This window comes from Theropithecus gelada, chromosome 19 (assembly GCF_003255815.1).
Source record: "Theropithecus gelada isolate Dixy chromosome 19, Tgel_1.0, whole genome shotgun sequence".
Classification (NCBI taxonomy): domain Eukaryota; kingdom Metazoa; phylum Chordata; class Mammalia; order Primates; family Cercopithecidae; genus Theropithecus; species Theropithecus gelada.
In genome coordinates this window covers 29,510,575-29,535,935 of record NC_037687.1, presented here as the reverse complement: position 1 = coordinate 29,535,935, position 25,361 = coordinate 29,510,575, and the positions used below count along the sequence as shown (strand labels likewise).

The following is a 25,361-nucleotide window of genomic DNA, read 5'->3' as shown; positions in this document are numbered from 1 at the left end:
GTCGCCCAGGCTGGAGTGCAGTGGCACCATCTCGGCTCACTGCAAGCTCCGCCTCCCGGGTTCACGCCATTCTCCTGCCTCAGCCTCCTGAGTAGCTGGGACTACAGGCGCCCGCCACCGCGCCCGGCTAATTTTTTGTATTTTAGTAGAGACGGGGTTTCACCGTGTTAGCCAGGATGGTCTCGATCTCCTGACCTCGTGATCCGCCCGCCTCGGCCTCCCAAAGTGCAGGGATTACAGGCGTGAGCCACCGCGCCCGGCCCCAGGACTCCATTTCAAAAAAATAAAAATAAAAATAAAAAATGAAAAAAGATGGCTGGGCACGGTGGCTCACACCTGTGATTCCAGCACTTTGGTAGGCTGAGTGGGGCGGATCGTGAGGTCAGGAGATCAAGACCATCCTGGCTGACATGGTGAAACCCTGTCTTTATTGAAAAAATGCAAAAATTAGCTGGGCAGGGTGGCACGTGCCTGTAGGCCCAGCTGTTCAAGAGGCTGAGGCAGGAAAATTGTTTGAGCTCTGAAGTCAGAGGTTGCAATGAGCTGAGATCGTGCCACTGCACTCCCCCCTGGTGACAGAGTGAGACTGCTTCTCAACATAAATGAATGAATGAATGAATGAATTAATAAGATGTTGGAGGCCAGAGGAATAAGGGTCATAACCAACTCAGTATGCCACTGGAGGCTATGTGAGCAAACTGCAAACTGTTCTTATGAAAGCAGGATGTTGGCATGCTGACACCTGTATCTGCCACCAGAAGGAATGCTGAGGGCAGTCATGTCCCAGGCACCATGTTCCTTGAAATTATCTACAGGAACATCTGGAGCCTGTTGAACAAAGAAAGCAATTATGTATGCCTGTGTTAAATCAAATAGTTGACTGACAGTTACCCCATCCTTCCTGCTTCATCTACCCAGTAAATACAAAGGGCTGTAGAAGCTCAGGGCTCTTATTCTCTATAAGCAAGAAGTCCTCGACCCCTTCTTGGAAAGAGATCCTTTTGTCTTTGTCTTCATTCTCGCATTTGTCCTTCTCGGTTCAGTCTTGAAGTAACACCTATGAGTGATGCCCAAACAGGGACTTGAACAAAGGTCTGCTGGAGCAGAGGAAGTGAAACTGATGAGACAAACAGGGAACCCCAGGACAAGTCTGCCAGTGCAGGATACAATGTCAGTACCCTAAGACAGTACTAGGAATGGGGAGTTTCTGAAGCAGGGTAACATGGGACAGAATTTGTCTATTGAGGAGCAACATTATGTGTGTTTGCTTAGTTTTACTTAAACAATCTGGTGCTCAGGTTAGTTCTCAAACACTAAGTCTCTGCAAGAGGTTATTATGCATAACCCTTGGTTTCCATAGGCAGGCACCCTCAATGTGGAAAATTGGGACCTGGTAGGAGAAGAGTTGAAATGGGCTCCTCAAAAAGGCCTTAAAGTAGACCCTTTTGTTTTCTCTGCTTGGGGTTTAGTCTGTACTGTCCTCCTGCCATTGTCCTCTTCTTATTCTGCTGGACAGCAGGAGTGATGTTCTGAATCTCAATAATTGAAAGGATATTTTATCTCACCAAGAGTGACTATTGAAAATGATAAACAGGAGAGAGGGGATAACTGGCCTTTACTGCCTCCTACAGTAACAGAAATAGAGACCCCAGTACAAATACAAAACATTTTGAATGCTGCTGCCATAGCTGAGGAATCTTTAGGCTCTTACAGTTTTTCTATTACTGTAACGCCTGATCCAAATAATCCACAGAGGCTTATTCATATACACATGCCAATAGAATTTAAGCTAGTGAAAGAATTAAAAGCGAGTGTGGTTAACAATGGAATACAGAGCCCATTTACTTTAGGATTGCTAGAATTGGTATTTAGTGCTATGCACCTCCCACCCTTTGATATGAAGCACATGGCTCACACTTGCTTGTCGACTAGTGCGTATTTGACATGGAATTTAAATGGGCAAGAAATGTGTGCAGACCAGGCTAGGCATAATCATGCCGTTGGACATGGGAACATTGCAGAGGACATGTTATTTTGTAGTGGCCCTTATTTGAAACTTGTGCAGCAATTGACACTCACAGACATTGCTTACCAGCAGTGTCCTTGGCTGCTAAGTGTGCCTGGGCCACAATTCCTGAGGGGATGCAATCTTTTCGGCATGTCATGCAAGGATTGCAAGAATCCTATGCATAATTTATTGCACAGTTACAAGAGGCAGTGCAACATCAGATCCCTCATGCCGCTGCTGTAGAAATGCCTACTTTGACTCTAGCTTTTGAAAATGCGAATGCAGATTGTAAATGTGCACTGGCTCCTGTGAGATCTACAAAGAGCTTGGGAAATTTTCTTAAACCCCGTCAAGATGTGGGAACTTAACTCCATCGTTCTACAATGTTGGCTCAAGCAGTGGCTAGTTTAGTAGTGAACAAATCTAGAAAGAGCCAAGGGTTGAACCATAAAGTGGGAAAATGTTATAATTGTGGAAACATTGGACATTTCAAAAAAGAATGCTGTCAGACCTCAGGGCAGAAGGGACTTTATAATGCAGTACCCACGCCCCCCCAACAGAAAAAAACTCCAGGGCTCTGCTCTCTTTGTAATAAAGGAAATCACTGGGCTAATCAATGCCGCTCAAAATTTCATCAAAATGGCACTCCCCTGTCAGGAAACGAGAAGGGGGCCTGGACCCAGGCCCCTCAAACAATGAGGGCATTCCCTGTCCCAACCATAACCCCACTTCAGGAGTGGGTTTCCAGAGGAACATTGATTCCATCTCCCCAGGAACAGCTGGGAGTGCAGGACTAGATCTCCCAGCCAGAGAATGGGTTACATTAGTTGGAGGAGATAAACCCACCAAGGTTCCCACTGACATTTGGGGGATATATGGGATTAATTTTGGGCAAAAGCCATCTTAACTTACAGGGCATTATCGTGGTCCCTGGGGTTGTCGACTCTGATTATGAGGGAGAAATCGAGGTTTTTTTGTGTTTTTTTTTAATCATTTTTTTTTTTTTTTTTGAGAGTATTTCACTTTTGTCACCAAGGATGGAGTGCAACGGTGCAATCTTGGCTCACTGCAACCTCCACCTCCCAGGTTCAAGCAATTCTTCTGCCTCAGCCTCCCGAGTGGCTGGAATTACAGATGTCCACCACCACGCCAGCTAATCTTTTTTGTATTTTTAGTAGAGATGGGGTTTCACTGTGTTGGCCAGGCTGGTCTCAAACTCCTAACCTCAGGTAATCCGCTCACCTCGGCCTCCCAAAGTGCTGGGATTATTACAGGTGTGAGCCACTGTGCCCAGCCCAAAAAGGCATTTTAAACAAAAATTCTGACATTTAAAAGCTGAAAATATATCACGCCACTGCACTCCTGCCTAGGTGACAGAGCAAAACTCTGTCTCAAAAAAACAAAATGAAAAACAAAAAACCCTGAAAATATGAGCCCAGGAGTTCAAGGCTGCAATGAGCCAACACTGCACCCTTGTACTCCCACCTGTGTGACAGAGTGAGACCTTGTTGGTAAGAAAAAAAAAAAAACCAAAAACCTGAAAATAGAAGAGGGCTTTTACAATGTTGACGAACTCATCTTAGAGTACATGATTTATAAATACATAAATATCCATGCATACTTTTACAGTGATAACTACTGGAAAAAATGAGAATGTTAAAAAAGCCAATCTAGACAGAGTCCTTCTCATTCCACCTGCCTCTTTATGTTAGTAATACCAGGAGTCTTAAGAGAGCTGCTGTGGTCGACGTCACATTCATCCCAGCCTCCTTTCTAATCCTGTAGCTGATGATGAAAATGTGATAAATCTTCTGGCTTAGCTCTGATGCTTTTTCATTAATTCACTTCTGGTAGTAAATTGTGGCAGGTCTTCCACTTCAATCCCATTGGCCATTTCCATCACCTTGTCTAAAAGGTCTTTATTGTAACTGCAGCCTAGGAAGAGATGGTTGACCCAGACCATGGAGAGGGACAGCAGCTGGTCCAGGCGGCCACCGCCGTCGGGCTGGTCGCAGTAGTCGGGCAGGTGGCGCAAGATGAATTCCATGCGGCCTTCCATTGCTTCTCGCTCTCTGAGTAGGAGCGGAACTGCTCCGTGAAGTCGGCCGCCTGCTGCACCCACAAGACCAGCTCCTCCACTGCAGCTGCCGCTTCGCCACCGACCATGGTACCCGCCGCAGCCGAGCAGTAGTTTTAATGTCACAAGATCTTTGGGTTTTTGAACTGGGGGAACATATTACTCAACTATTGTTTATTCCCTGCAAATTACACCCTTCTCCATGAAAGGAAAAATGAGGAAATCAAGGATTTGGGAGTATAACTACACAGGAAATGTATTTATCACAACCCATAGCATCTAATTGACTCACTTGTGCAGTGCAAATTAAATGAAAGAAATTCTATGGGCTTATGGATACAGGAGCTGATGTGTCAGTAATATCCAAAAACTAGTGGCCCCCATCCTGGCCCCCGTAATGAACCTCTACATCCCTAGTGGGAGTGGGAACAGCTCAAAGTGTTCAACAGAGTCCTGAGATTTTACCCTGTCTTGGTCTGGATGGACAGCTGTGTACTTTTCAACCTTATGTCGCAAATATAGCTGTTAATTTATGGGGCCAAGATTTACTTACAGCATGGGATCTGAGACTTACAAATGATAAACTTGATAACCCAGGATATAAAATGTTGAAGGACAAGCGATATCAAAGTGGGAAAGGCTTGGGAAAGTTCCTGCAGGGAAACCCTAATCCAATATCAATAACCGGGCAAACAGAGAGAAAAGGACTAGGACATCAGGATTTCTAAGAGGGGTCATTGATACTTCTCCTGCATCCACAGCTTTGCCGCTAAAGTGGATAACTGATAAACCTGTGTAGGTGGATCAATGGCCCCAATCACAGGAGAAACTGACTCAACTCCATCAGCTAGAAAAAGAGCAATTGGATGCAGGACACATAGAGGAGTCAGCCCCTGGAATTCACCAGGATTTGTGGTCCTGGAAAAGGAAAATGGCAACTGCTGCATGATTAGAGAGCTATTAATGCACAGATTAAACCAATGAGTGCATTACAGCAAGGTCTACCCTCCCCAACAACCATTCCTAGAGATTGACCTCTTGTAATAATCAATCTTAAATATTGCTTTTATACTATACTCTTACATGAGAAGGATAAGCCTAAATTTGCCCTCTCTGTGTCCTCTATTAATCAGAGAGAGCCTGTCTCTCATTATCGATGGAAAGTTTTACCCCAAGGCATGCTCAACAGTCTCACATTATGTCAGCATTTTGTAGGAAGGGCATTAAAGGAGCCTTGGAATATGTTTCCCGCTGCCTACATCATTCATTATATGGATGGTATTCTTTTGGCCACTCCTACAATTCAAATATTACACCAATTATACAGAGAAATAAAGCAGGCCTTAACTGAATGGAATCTCAAAATAGTTCCTGAAAAGGTACAAGCAACCCCCGATACCAACAGTTGAGTACTACTGTTACTGAAAGAAGTGTTCAACCTCAGGAAATAACTCTCCATCGGGACAGGTTACCAACTCTGAACGATTTCCAACAATTATTAGGGGATATTAATTGGCTGTGCCTGATGCTAGGTATTGTCGCTTATCAACTCACACACTTTTATCAAACCCTCCAAAAAGAGTCGTCGTTAGATTCCCCTCAGCAACTTACTAAAGAGGCAGAAGCTGAGTTATAGCTTGTAGAGCAGATGCTTCAACAATGGCATGCCTTCTGGCTACAACTGCGAAAGAATTTGCTTTTGTTTATTCTTCCTTCCCCCCATTCTCCAGAAGGACTTTCGGGCCAATTCATAGACAAATCCATAATGGTAATAGAATGGCTCTTTTTATCCAATCAGACAGTGAAAACTTGGCAAGTTTTTCTTTAATTACACAACTACAACTTTAATTACACAATGACAATAGGCAGGTGTAGATCAAGAATGCTTACAGAATATGATCCTGATAAAATGGTTGTTCCTTTGGAGCCCTGACAGCAGGCCGTAGCTTGGGAAATGTCAACTGCTTGGCAAATCACTCTCACAGATTTTGTGGGAATAACAGGTGACCATTATCCATCAGACAAAATCTTGCAATTTTATAAAGTTCACCCTTTCATCCTCCCTGTGATTACTCACTACAAGCCTATTCCAGGTGGACAGACCTATTTTACTGATGGTTTTTCCAAAGGTCATGCAGGTATGTATGGACCTAAACATACTCAAACAATAAAGACTTTTGGAGTTTCAGCTCAACATTCAGAATTAATCACAGTTATTCTGGTTCTAGAGCTCACAACTTTATCTCCTATTAATATTGTTTGTGATTCAGCCTATGTGGTAAATGTAGCCAGTTGCTTTGAGACTGCCACTATTAAATGTACCCTAGAACCGGAACTGTTTACCTTGTGTCTAAGACTCCAACAAGCTATTCACTCTTGTACTGCCTCTTTTCATCTTTCTCATATCTGCTCTCACTCTCAACTCCCTGTGCCACTATCTCTAGGTAATAATAGAGCAGATAAACTGATCAGTTCTGTATTTTGACAAGCCCAAGCTTCTCTTGCATTACTGCATCAAAACACCTCTGCCCTTACAGCCAAGCTCAAGCTACTGTGCAAGCCTGCCCCACTTGCCAACATGTCCCTGGTGTTGCACCTGTAGAAGAATGTAACCCATGAGGTTTGCATCCAAAAGAAATCTTGCAGATGGATGTTACCCATATAGCTGCCTTTGGCAACCTCAGCTATGTTCATATGACTATAGACACTTACTCCCATATAATACGTGCCACATGCCAAACAGGGAAAACAGCTGGTCATGTCCAGTGATGTTGTCCATCATGACTAGGGGCCGCGTGGTCAATTAGATGGGTGAGATGAGAGTCAGACATCATGGCACAAACTTCGCTGGTACTGGTGGCACACCTTCAACCTCTCTTTGCTACACTGCACAGGGATTGAATCTGCCGTGCAGCTTCCTTGGCACGGGACAGGCTTTAACCCACCTTTACCTCAGTGGTGGCATCAAGGAAAGGGGGACCCAATTCAGGGGTCGGTATGGAAAGCAGCACTCCCATTGACGAATGGCGGCTTCTGGGTTGGGACACTCTCCAGTACCGGTAATGTTGTTCAACACAGTGTTGATGTTACCTTTGTAAGGAATATCACCACTCAATTTACAGTTTGTGTTTTTCTAAGAAGGATTAGCTCCAGGTAAATGTCATTCCTGGATTGTGTATCCCTGTCAATCTGTCTGAACCTTGGACTATCACCCTCGCTTTACACTTTGTGAAACTCCTTCTCACTCAGCTCACTCATCGTGCTCATAGAGTCTTGGGCATGGTAATTTTTGCTATCGTTTCCTTAGTCACACTAATAACCTCTGTGGTGGTGTCCTCAGTAGCACTGCACAGCTCTATTCAAAAAGCCCGATATATGGAAAATTGGATGCACACAGCTTACCAGGCATGGATGCTTCAAAATCAAATTAATACTGAATTACAAACTAAGGTGACAGTGTTAAAGACTACTGTTTTGTGGTGAGGGTAACAAATACAGAGTTTACAGTTGCAGCAGAAATTACACTGTCATTTTAAGCATACTCGCATTTGTGTAGACAATTTGGAATATAACCTAAGTGAATATCCATAAGACCTTGTAAAGGCTCATTTTCGAGGGCTTTTACATCCAATGTCACTTTTGACATCAATGAATTGCAAAGTAAAATTCTTTTTTTTTTTTTTTTTTTTTTGAGACGGAGTCTTGCTCTGTCGCCCGGGCTGGAGCGCAGTGGCCGGATCTCAGCTCACTGCAAGCTCCGCCTCCCGGGTTTACGCCATTCTCCTGCCTCAGCCTCCTGAGTAGCTGGGACTACAGGCGCCTGCCACCTCGCCCGGCTAGTTTTTTGTATTTTTTAGTAGAGACGGGGTTTCACCGTGTTAGCCAGGATGGTCTCGATCTCCTGACCTCGTGATCCGCCCGTCTCGGCCTCCCAAAGTGCTGGGATTACAGGCTTGAGCCACCGCGCCTGGCCGCAAAGTAAAATTCTTGACTTGAGTAAGCAGACTCGAGTTTCAGCCCTCTTTAGAAGCTTGGACAGAATTCCTGCAGGATTTAGAAAGTATCAATCCTTGAACCTATGTTAAACATCAGCTTAATGTCCTTTTTATACTTATAGGAATAATGTTATGTCTCTGTTTTCTGTTTATAGTCTGTAAGATCGGGTGGGCCACCAACCGGCAATTGAAAACTGCACAGCCTGGAATTACCTTTATTCAATTAATGCAAAAACATACATGGGGAGATGTTGGAGGCTGAAGGAATGAGGGTTGAGACCAACTCAGTATACCACTGGAGGCTATATGGGGAAACAGGAAACTCTTCTCATGAAAGCAGGATGCTGGCAATTTGACAACTGCATCTGCCACCAGAAGGAATGCTGAAGGCAGTCACATCCCAGGCACTGTGTTCCTTGAAGTTATCTACAGGAACATCTGGAGCCTATTGAACCAAGAAAGCAATTATGTAGGCCTGTGTTAAATCAAATAGTTGACCAACAGTTACCCCTTCCTCCCTGTTTACCCAATAAATTCAAAAGGCTATAGAAGCTCAGAGCCCTTGTTCTCTATAAGCAAGGAGTCCCCTGACCCTTTCTTGCAAACAGATCCTTCTGTCTTTGTCTTCGTTCCTGCATTCATCCTCCTCCTTTCAGTCCCCATGTAACAGCAACAGTTCGAGACCAGCCTGACCAACACGGTGAAACACCATCTCAACTAAAATACAGAAATTAGTTGGGTGTGGTGGCGGGCGCCTATAATCCCAGCTACTGAGGATGCTGAGGCAGGAGAATTGCTTGAACCCGGGAGGCAGAGGTTGCAGTAAGCTGAGATCGTGCCACTGCACTCCAGTCTGGGGGACAGAGTGAGACTCCATCTCAACAAAGTAAAATAAATAACTACTTCTCAAATAAGCTTTGATAGAATCTTATGAGCTCACATCATTGTTTTCCAACTATGATATTTGTTCAAAATTATTTTCTTTGACCCCACCTTTCATTAGATGTGTATATTTTTAACCATTTTAAAATTGTTTCTCTATGAAATTTATTGTGTTCAGTTTACATTGAGGACTGCAAGCTTTCTAGTCTGTATAATATATATTGGAAACATTTTCTAGTACCTGATAGATTATTTCAGGTTTTTTTTTTTTTTTTTGAGACGGAGTCTCGCTCTGTCGCCCAGGCTGGAGTGCAGTGGCCAGATCTCCGCTCACTGCAAGCTCCGCCTCCCGGGTTCGCGCAATTCTCCTGCCTCAGCCTCCCGAGCAGCTGGGACTACAGGCGCCCGCCACCTCCCCCGGCTTATTTTTTTGTATTTTTAGTAGAGACGGGGTTTCACCGTGTTAGCCAGGATGGTCTCGATCTCCTGACCTCGTGATCCACCTGTCTTGGCCTCCCAAAGTGCTGTGATTACAGGCTTCAGCCACCGTGCCCGGCCCAGGTTTTTTTTTTTTTTTAGATGGAGTCTCACTCTGTCACTCAGGCTGGAGTGCAGCGGTGTGATCTCAGCTGACTGCAAGCTCTGCCTCCTGGGTTCACACCATTCTCCTGCCTCAGTCTCCCAAGTAGCTGGGACTACAGGCACCTACCACCACGCCTGGCTAATTTTTTGTAATTTTTTTTTTAGTAGAGACGGGGTTTCACCATGTTAGCCAGGATGGTCTCGATCTCCTGACCTCGAGATCCACCCCCCTCAGCCTCCCAAAGTGCTGGAATTACAGGTGTGAGTCACCGTGCCCGATTTTAGGCTGTTTCAATGTGTACTTGATACAGATATTAAAGGCCTATTTCTTTTTTTTTTTTTAACTCTTGTTGCCTGGGCTGGAGTGCAATGGTGCGATCAAAGCTCACTGCAACTTCCGCCTCCTTGGTTCAAGTGGCTTTCCTGCCTCAGCCTCCCCAGTAGTTGGGATTACAGGCATGCACCACCATGCCCAGCTAATTTTGTATTTTTAGTAGAGTCGGGGTTTCTCCATGTTGGTCAGGCTGGTCTCAAACTCCTGACCTCAGGTGATCCACCCACCTCGGCCTCCCAAAGTGCTGAGATTTCAGGTGTGACTTACTACGACTGGCCCTAGGACCTTTTTCCTTTATGCTAACATCAATATTTAGTTCAAGTAGCCTGTTATTCCGTTTTCTTTCCACCCACCTCGACCTCCCAAAGTGCTGGGATTACAGGCATGAGTCACTGTGCCTGGCCTCTAGTTGGAGATTCTTAAAGTGTTGAATTTGTTTCTTTTGCCTTCTGAAATTAGAAATTTTTGGCCATTATTTCTTCCAACAGGATTTTCTGCTCCTTTCTTCCTCTCACTGTCTTCTGGGACTTCTGGTAGTTTTTTTTGAGATGGAGTCTCGCTCTGTTGCCCAGGCTGGAGTTCAGTGGTGCAGTCGTGGCTCATTACAGCCTCTGCCTCCTGGGTTCAAGCAGTTCTTTCACCTCAGCCTCCCAAGTAGCTGAGATTACAGGTTCCCACCAGCACACCAGGCTAACTGTTATATTTTTAGTAGAGATGGAATTTCACCATGTTAGCGAGGCCAGACTTGAACTCCTGACCTCTGGTGATCCCCCAACCTTGGCCTCCCAAAATGCTGAGATTACAGGTGTGATTCACCATGCCCAGCCTGGGATGTTTATAACATGTAGGATGCTGTCCTTTTAAATTAAATTAAATTTGGCCGGGCGCGGTGGCTCAAGCCTGTAATCCCAGCACTTTGGGAGGCCGAGGCGGGTGGATCACGAGGTCAGGAGATCGAGACCATCCTGGCTAACATGGTGAAACCCCGTCTCTACTAAAAATACAAAAAACTAGCCGGGCGTGGTGGCGGGCGCCTGTAGTCCCAGCTACTCGGAGGCTGAGGCAGGAGAATGGCGTGAACCTGGGAGGCGGAGCTTGCAGTGAGCCGAGATCGCGCCACTGCACTCCAGCCTGGGTGACACAGCGCGAGACTCCGTTTAAAAAAAAAAAAAAATAAAAAAAAAAAAAATTAAATTAAATTTATTATTATTATTTTAATTATTATTATTATTTTTTCCAGATGAAGTCTTGCTGTTGCTCCCCAGGCTGGAGTGCAATGGTGCGATCTCCGCTCACTGCAACTTCCGCCTCTCAGGTTCAAGCGATTCTCTGGCCTCAATCTCCGGAGTAGCTAGGACTGCAAGTGCGCGCCACCATGCTATGCTAAGTTTTGTATTTTTAATAGAGATGGGGTTTCACTATGTTGTTCAGGCTGGTCTTGAACTCCTGACCTTGTGATCCGTCTGCCTCGGCCTTTCAAAGTGCTGGGATTACTGGCGTGAGACACCATGCCCAACCAGGATGTTGTCCTTGATGTTGTTCAGTCAGTTTGTTTAGACTCCCTTCATTTTTCTTTCTTTATTTTTGTTGTTGTTGTTGTTTCTTTTCCTCTTCACTAATTTTTTTTTTTTTTTTGAGGTGGAGTTTCACTCTTGATGCTCATGCTGGAGTGCAATGGCATGATCTTGGCTCACTGCAACCTCAGCTTGCTGGAGTGCAATGGCGTGATCTCGGCTCACTGCAACCTCAGCCTCTGGGGTTTAAGTGATTCTCCTGCTTCAGCCTCTGGAGTAGCTGGGATTACAGGCATGCACCACCATGCCCGGCTAATTTTGTAGTTTTAGTAGAGATGGGGTTTCACCATGTTGGTCAGGCTGGTCTCAAACCCCCAACCTCAGGTAATCTGCCTGCTTAGGCTTCCCAAAGTGCTGGGATTACAGGCATGAGCCACCATGCCTAGCCTATTTTTTTATTATTATTTTTTTTGAGACAGTCTTGCTTTGTCGCTCAGGCTGGAGTGCAGTGGAGTGATCTTGACTCACTGCAACCTCTGCCTCCCATGTTCAAGTGCTTCTCCTGTCTCAGCCTCTAGAGTAGCTGGGACTACGGGAGGCCACCTCCACACCTGGTTAATCTTTGCATTTTTAGTAGAAACAAGGTTTCACCACATTGGCCAGGCTGGTCTCCGAACTCCTGACCTCAAGTGGTCCACCCACCTTGGCCTCCCAAAGTCCTGGTGTGAGCCACCTCAGCCATCGCCTCTTCACTAATTTTTAATTTACATAATGAATTCTGATTTGGATCCCATGTATTGAATTTTTCCATTTAGTTACTGTATTTTTAGCCTGAGAGTCTCCATGTAGTTCTTCATAATTTCTCTATGTTGGTTGACCTTCTCATTTTCTTCATGCATTGCTTTTATAGTTTCTTGAAGCTGTCTCTTATTTCAATGCATTTCCAACTTTTTGGTGGGTGGGGGTGATGGGGTCTGACTGTGTGCCCCAGGCTGGAGTGCAATGGTGCAATCTTGGGTCACTTCAACCTCTGCTCTCCAGGCTCAAGCAATCCTCCCACCTCAGCCTGTGGATGTGTCCTCTCTAAGTTTTTGCTTATAATCTCCGAACTGAAGTTAATTTAAGTGTGTGTGGATGTGATTTGAAGTATGCAGGAGAGCATTAATGGAGAAGCCCAACATGGTGAAACCCTGTCTCTACTAAAAATAGAAAACAATTAGCCAGGTGTGATCATGCTGGCCTGTAATCCCAGCTACCTGTCTGACTGAGGCAGGAGAACTGCTTGAACCCAGGAGGTGGAGGTTGCAGCGAGCCGACATAGCGCCAGTACACTCCAGCCTGGGTGATAGAGCTAGACGCTGTCTGAAAAAACAACAGCAACAGCAAACAAACAATAAAAAAAAGGGGGAGTTCTTCTGTAAATAATCAGGAAGACTAAGCAGCCCCAGAGATAAGATCTTTTGGCATCATTGTCCCTTCTTATGGAGTGACAAAGTAACCTTCCTTGAAGTGTATCAATCCGGAACCAAGTTGCTGCAACCTATGCACCATTCTGCTAAAGCTTCTCTGTCTTTCCCTGTGTGTGAAATCTTAACATCTCTGCTTGGGAACGCTGATCCCATTCATTTGAAGTTGATGTTTCCAGGTGGCTATTTCCAAGCTTTGTGTTCAAATAACCTTTGCACTTAATAATGTATTCTAAATTTTATTATTTACCTCCGACATCAGTTTCTGTCGGACTGTAGGAGCCTCACCAGAGAGGGCACCTGTCGCCATGTTGTAAAACTCACACTTGCCAAAAAGACATGGATTAGGGTTTTCCCCCTCCCTCAGGATGAAGCTATTTAGCTGACACGGATGGTCACCTCCATTACCAAGTAAAGCCAGAATCTGAAGACTGATTACTGTTCATCTTGAAAACGTGTACTTAATGGGTTGTATAGAACAGTGAAGTTTCTCTCTTTTCAACCTTATAGCTGTTTGCCTCTATTTCCCCCATCACATTTGAGTCTAAGGTTTCTTTATTAATAAAATGGTTTTTATTTCTTTCTCTGTTGTCGTGGAGATAATTACTCATTTGGGGGAAGATTTTTGTTGTTGTTGTTTTCTATTGTATTTTCTCAACGTTTAAATAGTAGAGTATTCCTTAGGCCAGGCAAAGTAGCCCATGCCTGTAATCCCAGCACTTTGGGAGGCCAAAGCAGGTGGATTACTTGAAGTTCGGAGTTTGAGACCAGCCTGACCAACATGGTGAAAGCCCTCCTCTATCAAAAACACAAAAATTAGATGGGCATGGTCGCGCGCACCTCTAATACCAGTAATACTGTAATACTCTGAAGACTGAGGCAGGAGAATCGCTTCAACCTGGGAGGCAGAGGTTGCAGTGAGCAGAGATCACGCCACTTCACTCCAGCCTGGGCGACAGAACGAGACGCCCTCTCAAAGAAAAAGAAAAGAAAAACGTGAGAAAGAAAAGTAATAGATTTCTTCCACAAATGTGCTGGGACAAATAACGATATCCACACGGAATAGAATAATGTTGGATCCTTATGTCACACCATCAAAAATTTTATTTAAAAAAGTTTAGAGAGAGAGAGAGAGAGAGAGACAGGGAGAGAGAGGGAGACAAGGAAGGGGGCCCTGAGGGAGGTGGTGTTACTTTGTCGCCCAGGCTGGCCTGGACCCCAGAGCTCAGCGATCCTCCTGCTGCTACTTCCTGAGTAGCTGGGACCTCAGGCTCCTGCCTTCGCGCCCGCACTCATGCTGTGTTTAACCAGCAGGTGGTGATCTCACTCCTCCCTGGCCTGAGCACTCCGTCCCGCACTCCAGACGGTGGCTCTAGGGAAGACTCTGAAGCTGAGCACAGGACCGACCCTCCCTACCGTATGAATGGAGAATAGAAAGGGAGAGGATGTCTATTCTGTTTTGTGGGCCATCAGCATGAAATCGTGCATTCCGCCCAGGCAGGGCTTTGCATTTCACATACTAGTTTGCATCCCCGTTCCAGACAATTCCAGGGCTTTTGAATCATGCCTCAGACTTCCTGGCCGCCCTCGCCTCCAAAACCCCAAACACAGAGGCGCTGGGAGCCAGGATGTGAGACACACAGGTCCGGTCACGGCTCTGCTGTCTGCAGGTTCTAAACTGCAAAGTCTCTCTGCTTCGCGCCCCGCCCCTACCTCGCCCAGGCCCCGCCCACCACCTCGCGGGTCCCGCCCAGGCCTGGTTTCTGTCCTGCGCGCGCAGATTCTCGCAAACCTGGAAGGGGATCGCGTGGAGTGACGGTCACACCGCGGCGGTGAGTTTCGCTGTTTTGTATTAAGTCTGCGTTTCCCAGGTCCTCAGCGCTTCTGTCCCTGGGACCTAGGGTCCCCATAGATCTGGAAATTCTCGCCCATCTTCACGCAGAGCAAATTGAGACATCCCCGTGAGAGTCCGGAAGTCGCTTCCTTTTGGGTCTAAAGTCGCCCTGAGGCTGGTCCCATCCACAGTCTTTCTGCTGTAGGGCAATGTATACATTTTCTATCGGGTAGTTTTGTTTTGTTTTGTTTTGTGTGTGTTTGTTTGTTTGTTTTGCTCAAAACCATTTTCAGACTCCTCCCGCCCCGCGCTTTTTAAAGTCCTCACCCGCGACGTGGATTCCCGCCTTGGACGCCTCCCAACCTTGCCCTTGTCGGCCCCTGAAGCACAGCGCCGCGGCCCCCGTCCCGGGGAGGCTGCGTCCTCTGTCTTGTCCTGGGATCCTGCAGATCCCACCCTTGTCAGGCACCGTCGCCCCCAACCTCCCTCCTCGTGCCGGGCCCTGCTGTTCCCCAGGTCTCTCCTCCGCAGTCACCGCTTCTCCTGAGCCCGCGTTGAGGAGCTGCCCGGGGCCTGTCCTGTAACACGGGGTGTTCTTGCCTGCTCAGTTCCAGCCCCTGGAAAATGCGCTCCTCCAGGATGCAGGTGTCTTACTCCAAACCCTCCTGTGATTGTGTGGGCCAAAGGGATCAGGAGACAGAGAGAGGGACTGAGAGAGCAGTAGAAAACCTGAGACAGAGAAAAGAAGAATGAGAAAGACCCATAACAGATGGCAAAGTAGAGGATGGTGAGAGATTTGCCAAGAGACAGCAAAAGTGAAAATAAAAAAGATAAGAAAGCAGGAGGAGAAAAGCAACTGGAGAAATGTAGAGAAAAGCTAGATGTACAGAGATATGAAGGACAGCAAGGTAGGGAGGAGGGCATCAGAGTGAGGGAGAAGAGGGGGCATTTGGAGCCAGGGCAGACAGAGCAGAGTGGTGCTGGTGGCAAAAAGAACAGAGGGAGAACCACAGCAGGGAGGACACCTGGGGATCTGGAGTTCTAGAGAGTGGGGACGAGGGTATAACAGGGAAGAGGGAATGTAACAGGGAGAGCAGAGGAGGCGCAGAGATGGGAAAAGAGGTGGAAATATATGTGTTGTGGTAAAGTGAAGAATGGAGAGACCAACATGAGAGAAACAGAATTGTTTATTTTAGGTACACACCGGCTCAGTGGATTCATATCCAAAAAGCTGAGTATTGAACAAAGACAGAGTGGAGTTTTTACAAGTGGCCTTACAAAAGCAATGAATTATACAGTGACAGGCCATGTAATTGATAGCATAACATATCTCGTGATCTTGCATAGCCAGTGACCTTGCAGCTGCATCAAAAGAAAAACAAGAACTGGCTAAATACGTTTGCAAAACATCATGATGCTGAAGAAGCCTGGAAAAAGAGTAACAGTAAAATAATTTTTCACTCTTTTTTTTTCTTCAACCTTGCTCTGGAATGTGGGGGTGTCTGGAGCCCATTCGTTTAGACTTGGTTATTCGGACAGTGTTATCCTGTAACCGTCCTTAACCTGAGCTTGCAGAGGAAAACTTGTTCTTTTCTTTTTCTTTTTAACCCTTGCCTTGCCATATTATGGGCCTTTGCTTTTACTTTTATTGGAGTGAATAAATGCAGTACTTATTATATTTAAATTTCTATCTCATATGGAGATACAAGATGATCAAAAGATTGGGGAAAAGAGCAACAAGACGTTAAATAAGTTGCCAGGATGGAGCAGAAGAGGTGGAAGAGAAGGAATAGAGGGAAGAAGGCGATAAACAGCAGGAGAGGAGAGGGGTACAAAATGAAGAGCAGAATCCTGGGGAAAAATAAAACAGGAGCTAGAGAGAGAAGGGGAGAATGAGAGATATGTACAGAATTAGGGAAGAAAGCAAAGTAATGAAGAAAGAGAGGCTGGGTGCAGTGGTTCATGCCTGTAATCCCAGAACTTTAGAAGACTGAGGCAGGGGGATTGCTTGAGTCCAGGAGTTCTAGACCAACCTGGACAACATAGTGAGACCCTTATCACTGCCAAAAAAAAAAACTTAATTGGGCATGATGGTGCACACCTGTAATCCCAACTACTCTGGAGACTGAGGGAGGAGAATCACGAGCTCAGGAGGTCCAGGCTGCAGTGAGCCAAAATCATGCCACTGCACTGCAGCCTGATCAACAGAGTGAGACCCTGTCTCAAAAGAAAAGAAGTGGCGGGGGGACTTTGGGATCAGATGAGTAGGTGAGTTTATTGTATATGATTAGTTGTGACATGCTGACTTCTGTGTATATAATCTAAGAACTTAAAACTTGTTTAAATTATAAAAATGAGATTGAGAATTTTAAAACTTCTATCTGTAAGACATGTGCATTCTGTAAATCTTGGCATCAGAGCTGAGCTTCCACTTGGAATCCCTATTCAGCCAGAGGGCAGCGACTTACTGAGTTGTGAGTCACTCTCTTCCCTCTTCCCAGGGTGGGGTAGGACGTGGGGCAGTGAAGTAGGACAAAAATCACTTTCTATTATTACAAAATACTTTTAATTAATTAATATTTTGAGACAGGGTCTGGCTCTATCACCCAGGCTGGAGTGCAGTGGCATGATCTCCTCTAACTACAGCCTTGGCCTCCTGGGGTCAAGCAATCCTCCTACCTCAGCCTCCTGAGTAGTTGGGACCACAGGCATTAGCCACCAAGCCTGGCTAGTTTTGTATTTGAAAAAACAAACAAACAAACAAAAAATGGAATTTCACTATGTTTCCCAGGCTGGTCTCAAAATCCTGGGCTCAAAGGATCCTCCTGCTTTGGCTTCCCAAAGTACTGGGATTACAGGGTTGAGGCACCGTGCCTGGCCTACATAGTATTTTTTTTTTTTTTTTTTTTTTTTTTTTTGAGTTGGAGTTTTACTCCTGTTGCTCAGGCTGGAGGGCAATGTTGCGATCTCAGCTTACTGCAACCTCTGCTTCCTGGGTTCAAGTGATACTCCTGCCTTAGCCTCCTGAGTAACTGGGATTACAGGCATGCGCCATCACCCCGGGCCAATTTTGTATTTTTAGTAGAGACAGGGTTTCTCTATGTTAGACAGGCTGGTCTCAAACTCCTGACCTCAGGTGATCTGATCACCTCTGCCTCCCAAAGTGCTGGGATTACAGGTGTGAGCCACTGCACCCAACCCATAGTACATTCTAAAATGGACATCAAAGCCAGGTGCGGTATCTCATGCCTGTAATCCCAGCACTTTGGGAGACTGAAGTGAGGGAATCTCCTAAGGTCAGGAGTTCAAGAGCAGCCTGGCCAACATGGTGAAATCCCGTGTCTATGAAAAATACAAAACTTAGCTCAGCATGGTAGCATGCACCTATAGTTCCAGCTGCTCAGGAGGATGAGGTACAGAATCGCTTGAACCTGGGAGGTAGAGGTTGTAGTGAGCTGAAATCATGCCACTGCACTGCAGCCTGGGCGGCAGAGTGAGTCTCCATCTCAGAAAAACAGACAAAAAAATAAAATAAAAAACAAAAGGGACATCAAAAGTGCTTTTGTTCTCATGGTGTAATAGATTTCCTTTTTTTTTTCTTTCTAGTTCCTCATTTTTTAAATATATATATATATATTTGCAGTGGAAAAATCTTAGTTTTAAGAATATCTTTTTAATACATAATCACTTCTGAAAGATGCCTTTGTGGCATCCTATAACCAACTCACATCATTCCTTTCTGTACATGTGTATATTTCAGTTACGTTCCCATTGACCTCAGAGTTTGTTAGCTTTTTTTTAAAAAAAACAATTTAAAAATAGTTTCGGTTTGAAATTAGTTGCATCTGGTTCAGATCGAGGTCTGCATGCTTTCTAGATTTTATTATTTATTGGAAACCTTTGGTACCTTATACAGAAGTTTTGATTGTTTCAGTGTGTACCCGGTAAAGACGTCGGGGACCTCTTACCTTAACATGAAAATGTAGTTTAACCAGTTAGTCTATTTTTCAGTTTTCTTTCCTTATGTCATTGTTAAAATCTTGAGTTGTAAGCTATTAAGTGCATGTTTCCCTCAAGGCCATCTAGTGCATTTGGACAAATGTTGACAGATGGGTCAGATTGGCATGGAATGCTGTTCCAGAAGCACTCCTGTATTTTTTTTTTTTTTGGACAGTTTCACTCTTGTTCCCCAGGCTGGAAGTGCGATGCTGCCATCTCAGCTTGCTGCAACTTTTGCCTCCGGGCTTCAGCCTCCCGAGTAGCTGGGATTACAGTTGCCTGCCACCATGCCTGGCTCATTTTTTGTATTTTTAGTAGAAACGAGGTTTCACCATGTTTACCAGGCTGGTGTCAAAATCTTGACCTCAGGCGATCCACCCACCTCGACCTCCCAAAATGCTGGGATTACAGGCGTGAGCCACCGTGCCTGATCACCCACATATTCTTGATTAAAACAATTTGCTTATGTCTTAGTTCTACAGCTGACCTTCTTTCACTGTTTTCAAGGTCAATAGCTATATGTTCACACTTCTGCATTTTATGGATGTTACTGTGATTTTTTTAAAGGAAGAATTAAATGTCAGGAATTAATGGCATCAGAACCTTGTAAAAGAAGTTTCTTTAGCCCAGGTATGTGAAAGATGCTTCTCTAATTTTCAAGGATGGGGTGATAAAGACCAACCCTTCCCGTTAGCCCTTCCAGGCCCCATGTAAGAATTCAGGCACACCTTCTCACTCATCTCAGACCTTCTCAGGATAACTTGGTGAATATGTCCCTGCTCTGAGCCCAGTGAGCCTCCGTGCAACTTGGCGATGAGGGGCTAGACCAGAAAAGCTCAACCCGAGTGACGCTGACCCCTGAAATGATTGGCAAAATAGAGTGTGTGTCTGGGCGTGGCTTTTCATCTGGGAGAGGGGAGTGCCCAGTTGTAACTAGAATTTTAAATGGGATGCAGTACCCTAAAAATGAAGAAAACAGAAGAATGGAAGAAACAGAAGTGTAGACTCAGACACAGAGACCATCTTCGGGGCCTTTCTCTGTATGAGGATATCACAGTGAAATCTAAAGCAGGTCATGTCAGTTCCTGGCAGGGAACCCTCCACCAGCTTCCCGTGTTCCCCAGGACAAAAGCCCAACGCCTCACTGTGGCTCCACAGCCCTGTGTTCAGGGCCCCTGCCAGTGTCCAGCCTCCTCCTGGGAGCTTGCCCTCCTCTCCCGACTCCCTCTGCCCCAGTCACAGTTTTTTTAATTTCCTCAAACACCAAAACCTTTTCTGTCTCAGGTCATTGTCCCTGCTCTTACCCTATGTCCCTAAATGATCACCGCATTGTCCCTTTCTCCTCCTTCAGGTCTAGGCTCAGAGCTGTCTCCCATGCCCTCCCACCACCTTCTGAAGTTCCCTCTGCCCATCAGTCTCTATCACGTTACCCAGGTTTTATTATCTCTGCATGAATCATATCAGAAGTGCTTTTTTTTTTTTTTAAGACAGACTCTCACTTTATTGTCCAAACTGTGAGTGCAGTCTCGTGATCTTGGCTCACTGCAACCTCTGTCTCCCAGCTTCAAGTGATCCTTGTGCCTCAGCCTCCCAAGTAACTGGGATTACAGGTGTGTGCCACCACACCCGGTTAATTTTTGTATTTGTATTTGTATTTGTATTTTATTATATTTTATTTTTGAGTCTTACTCTGTCACCCAGGCTGGAGTGTAGTGGTGCGATCTTGGCTTGCTACAACCTCCACCACCCGAGTTCAAACAATTCTCCTGCCTCAGACTCCCGAGTAGCTAGGATTTCAGATGCCCACCAAGCCAGGCTACTTTTTATGTTTTTAGTAGAGACGTGGTTTCACGGTGTTGGCCAGGCTGGTCTCGAACTCCTGACCTCAAGTGATCCACCAGCCTCAGCCTCCCAGAGTGCTAGGATTACAGGCATGAGTCCCTGCACCCAGCGCAATTTTTGTATTTTTAGTAGAGATGGGGTTTCACCATATTTGCCTGGATAATCTCAAACTCATGACCTCAGGTGATCCACCTGCCTTGGTCTCCCAGTGTGCTGGGATTACAGACGGGAGTCACTGTGCCCGCCCAGAAACACCCTTCTGCGTGGATTACTTTGTGTGTTGGGTCTCCCTTACTTGAAGGATACACATTTCCCATCTTGGCCATAGGACAACTGCAGCATCTACTCTAGGGTTGTGGTTTAGAGGCTGAGGCATCCTCAGGGAAGACTGAGGGGCTGGGGCAAGTGTGAGGATGGTCCCACATTTCATCTGGAAATTTCCACTCTAATTGATCTGAACTTCCTGTGGCTATTTATTTCCGTCAAAATAAGAGGAGAAGGCCTCACTGAGGTCAGAAAAGCCCAACAGACCAGACCTTGTGTCCTCAGCCAATCCCGAGGCATTCCCATTTTTGCCGTCTGTGTCACCGCCTCACTCCAGCTCCCGAGTCTTCTGTGCTCTGTGCATCACCAGGGCCCCGTTTGGCCATTATGGGCAGGGGCTTTGCCACCAGCAGGTGATGTGCTCAGAGTCAGGGTCCTGGGTTCCCTTCAGGAAGAGTGGGGAGAAGATCAGGCTCCTGAAGGGCATGAAGGACACACCCCTACACAACTTGTTCTGTTCTGGAGGAGCTGGAGGCTCCATGACTTCAGGAAGGATTCTTCCAAGGATCAGAGTGCAAACAGCACAGTGAACCGCAACCTGAGGGCCACCTCCTCCTGCCAGACCAGTGGCGATGACTCTCTACTGGTTTTTCCTTGCCTGTCACAGCACATGAGCACACACACACACACACAGAGTCACACACACACACACAGTCTCACACACACACACACACACACAGTCACAAGGCAGCTGAGGAGTCGAGGGTCAAGTCAAGATGCTATAATGTAAATGTTGGACTGGGCGTGGTGGCTCACCCCTGTAATCCCAGTTACTTGAGAGGCCAAAGATTCACCCCAGTCAGCCTCCCAAATAGCTGGGACCACAGAGGCACACCACCATACCTGGATATTTTTTGTACTTTTCTTAGAGGCAGGGTTTCACTGTGTTGCCCAGGTTGGTCTCAAACTCCTGGGCTCGTATGATCTACCCATGTCAGCCTCCCAAAGTGCTGGGATTACAGGGGTGAGTCACCACACCCAGCCCATCCTGCAAATTCCTAGAGAAAAAAACCAATGCCAGTCTGTTAACCCTTCCAGGCCATCACGTGGGAATGAGCCACACCTCTTTCCCACTCAACTCAGAGCTTCTCAGGATAACTTGGTGAAATGTCTCCTGCTCTGAACCTCAGTGACTGCACCTGTAATATACGGGTGACAAATAAGACCAGAAAAGCTCAGTCAGAGTGACACTGGCCCCTGAAATGATTGACCAAATAGTTTGTGGCTTTTTCTATAGGACAGGGTAATGCTCAGGTGTAATATGAATTTTAAATAAATTACTGTTCTCCAAAAATGTAAAAAACACAAGTACCAGAATGGAAAAAACAGGGAATTAGACTCAAATCATCTTGAACCTCTCCTTGTCTCTGTCCACACCCACTGCCCTTCTATACCATGTCATTTCACAACTTTAACCCACCTACACAACTCCATGTCCCCTGCAGGCCTCTCCCCTGAGCTCTATAATCCTGTGTCCCGTTGTCTCCTCAGCTCTCTGCTGGGACATCAAACAGGCGTCTCCACATTCACATTTCCGTAGGTGATTTCCTAAACCCCCAAACACATTCCCCTGCAGTCCTGTACGTCTCAGATGAGGGTGACTGTGTACTTCCAGGGACTTAGCCAAACTTGACAGCATGTATTTTAAATATGGGAAATGAATTCCGTTATTTGTAAATGTTGTAATTTATAACGTAAAGAGAAAGTTGCGTGTATACATGAAAGGAGTGAGAAAATACATCATTTCCAAAATTCTTTTGAAGTGTGGGAGAAAAATATTTCAAGACCTCATCCCTATGGATCTGGGCTCCCAGGACCTCCCTGACCTCATCTCCTGCCTGCGTCCTCCTGGCTCCCTCTGCTCCAGCCACGCAGGCCTCTTTCCTTTTTCTGGGGCTGAGGTTGCTCCTGTCTCAGGGCCTTCACCTGTGCTGTCCCTCTGCCTAGGATTCTCTGTCCCATCAGCTGCAAGTGACAAGCAGCGTTTCTTCCCTAAGTCTTTGTTCTGACATCACTTTCTCTATGGAAACCTTTGTGATCTCCTCAACCCCCCATTTGACATGGCAGCTCCACCTTCACCCCCACCTCTGGTCCACGTTGCCTGTTCTGTGTGATTCTTTTTGCTCCTTTACTGTTCACTGGATCCTGGTGGGAACAAGTCACCAAGGGGAGAGCAGAGCCAGAAGGTGGGGCTGTGCTGGGCTGGCGCCCTCTGAGTGGAGCTCAACCCTGACTTTACATTGGGGTTCTCAGGCATTCTGCAAATACATCTTTTATGCTGTTCTGTCAAAGATTGCTATTATCATAGGATGGGACCCATGCTCACTAATACTTACAATGGCACTGGTGATTCTCATCTGTGTCTATTGTATTGAACATATTGAATGTCAGGGCACTGTCCTCTATGTTGAGATCTGAGATCGGCCTGTGATCCACGGGGAGGTGAGGGGGTTGCGGTGGTTCACCCCTGTAATCCCAGCTCTTCGGGAGGCTGGGGTGGGCAGATATCGAGGTCAGGAGATCGAGATTCTCCTGGCCAACAGAAAATTAGCTGTGTGTGGTGGCACATGGCTGGAATCCCAGCTAGTCAGGACACTGAGGCAGGAGAATCTCTTGAACTGGGGAGGCGGAGATTGCAGTGAGATGAGATCATGTCACTGAACCCCATCATGGTGACAGAGCTGGACTCCATCTCAAAAAAAAAAATTAAATATCATATTTTTTTCCTCACACAGGATTAATTTCCAAAGACTCATGTTACATGAGGAAGCCACCAAGAAGAGCAAAGAAAAGGATCCAGGGATGGCTGTTCCTCAGGTGAGTGATATTCCTCGGTGGATTCTGCTGTCTCTTTCCTTTCTGAAATGCCAGGTATTGTAGTAGCCAGTCTTCTTGGAGTCTGAAGCATCCTGCCTCACACGTTTGCTCGCACTCACCCATGCCTTTTCTCATTCCCTCTCATCTTAAATTCCGTCTCCCTTTATTGCCCAGGCTGGAGTTCACTGGAGCACTCTGGGCTCACTGTAACCTCCACCTCCCAGGTTCAAGAGATTCTCAGGCCTCAGCCTCCCAAGTAGCTGGGATTACAGGTGTCCACCACCACATTGGGCTAATTTTGTATTTTTAATAGAGACAGGATTTCACCATGCTGTCCAGGCTGGCCTCAAACTCCTGACTTCACATAATCTCCTTGACAGTTTTTCACTGTTACCAAGAATAACACACTGGCTGCCTGTGGGCATGGTGACTTCATTGCAGATATCTGGAGGTTTCCTACAAGTTGGGGTATTGAAAAGCTGATTGCAGGCCAGGCGCGGTGGCTCATGTCTGTAATCCCAGCACTTTGGGAGGCTAAGGCGGGTGGATCACGAGGTCAGGAGATCGAGACCACCCTGGCTAACATGCTGAAACCCCGTCTCTACTAAAAATACAAAGAAATTAGCCGGGCGTGGTGGCGGGCGCCTGTCGTCCCAGCTTCTTGGAAGGCTGAGGAAGGAGAATGGTGTGAACCCGGGAACCAGAGCTTGTAGTGAGCGGAGATTGCACCACAGCACTCCAGCCTGGGTGACAGAGCAAGACTCCGTCTCAAAAAGAAAAAAAGAAAAGAAAAGCCGATTGCTTCTTCTTGGAGTTGTCATTTCCTCTTTTAGATGTGGGAAGATTCCATCCCTGCCCCCAGCTGCAGAGGTGCCCTCTCTGACTAAGAACATGGGAAATTTCCCACGCATTAAGCAAAGCTTACTACCGTGATCTTATCACTATGATTCTTACTGCCATGGTCTTACCACCGCAATTCTCCTGCCTCAGCCTCCCGAGTAGCTGGGATTACAGTCGCACACCACCACACCTGGCTAATTTTTTGTATTTTTAGTAGAGATGGGTTTCACTATGTTGGCCAGACTGGTCTCAAACTCCTGACCTCATAATCTGCCCGCCTCAGCCTCCCAAAGTTGTGGGATTAGAGGCGTGAGCCACCGCCCACCCAGCCGAGAAATATCTTGATAATATTACAGGGGCTCCCTCTTGACAGTGACAGTTAGCTCTTCTTTTGGCTGTTGTTAGGATTCTCTATCTCTGAATTTTGACAGTTTTATTATGATGTTGTCTGTTGTAGGTCTCTTAGATTTATCCTAGTTGGATATTCTTTTTTTTTTTTTTTTTTTTGAGACGGAGTCTTGCTCTGTGGCCCAGGCTGGAGTGCAGTGGCCGGATCTCAGCTCACTGCAAGCTCCGCCTCCTGGGTTCACGCCATTCTCCTGCCTCAGCCTCCCGAGTAGCTGGGACTACAGGTGTCTGCCACATCGCCCGGCTAGTTTTTTGTTATTTTTTAGTAGAGACGAGGTTTCACCATGTTAGCCAGGATGGTCTCGATCTCCTGACCTCGTGATCCGCCCGCCTCGGCCTCCCAAAGTGCTGGGATTACAGGCTTGGGATATTCTTTTTTTTTTTTTTTTTTTTTTAGGGGCGGGGTCCCCCCCTTTCCCCCCGGCGGGGGGGCGGGGGG

General features: G+C 46.2%; 1 protein-coding gene and 1 pseudogene across 4 annotated transcripts in view; one reads left to right on the top strand and one right to left on the bottom strand.

Annotated features, from left to right (window-relative positions):
• Positions 1-3,498: 3,498 nt before the first annotated feature.
• LOC112612459 lies at positions 3,499-4,174 on the bottom strand (annotated as a pseudogene).
• A 10,451-nt stretch (positions 4,175-14,625) lies between these two features.
• The window catches only part of LOC112612445 (zinc finger protein 83-like), a 77,090-nt gene continuing 66,354 nt past the window's right edge, over positions 14,626-25,361 (top strand). For 2 of the 4 annotated variants that reach the window (XM_025366989.1, XM_025366987.1), the window contains exons 1-2: positions 14,626-14,690; positions 23,593-23,674. In XM_025366989.1, coding sequence (XP_025222774.1) covers positions 23,612-23,674 — 63 coding nt within the window. In that variant the 5' untranslated portion in view covers positions 14,626-14,690; positions 23,593-23,611. The remainder of the gene's footprint in view (positions 14,691-23,592; positions 23,675-25,361) is intronic. The other 2 variants (XM_025366990.1, XM_025366988.1) reach the window with 2 other exon arrangements.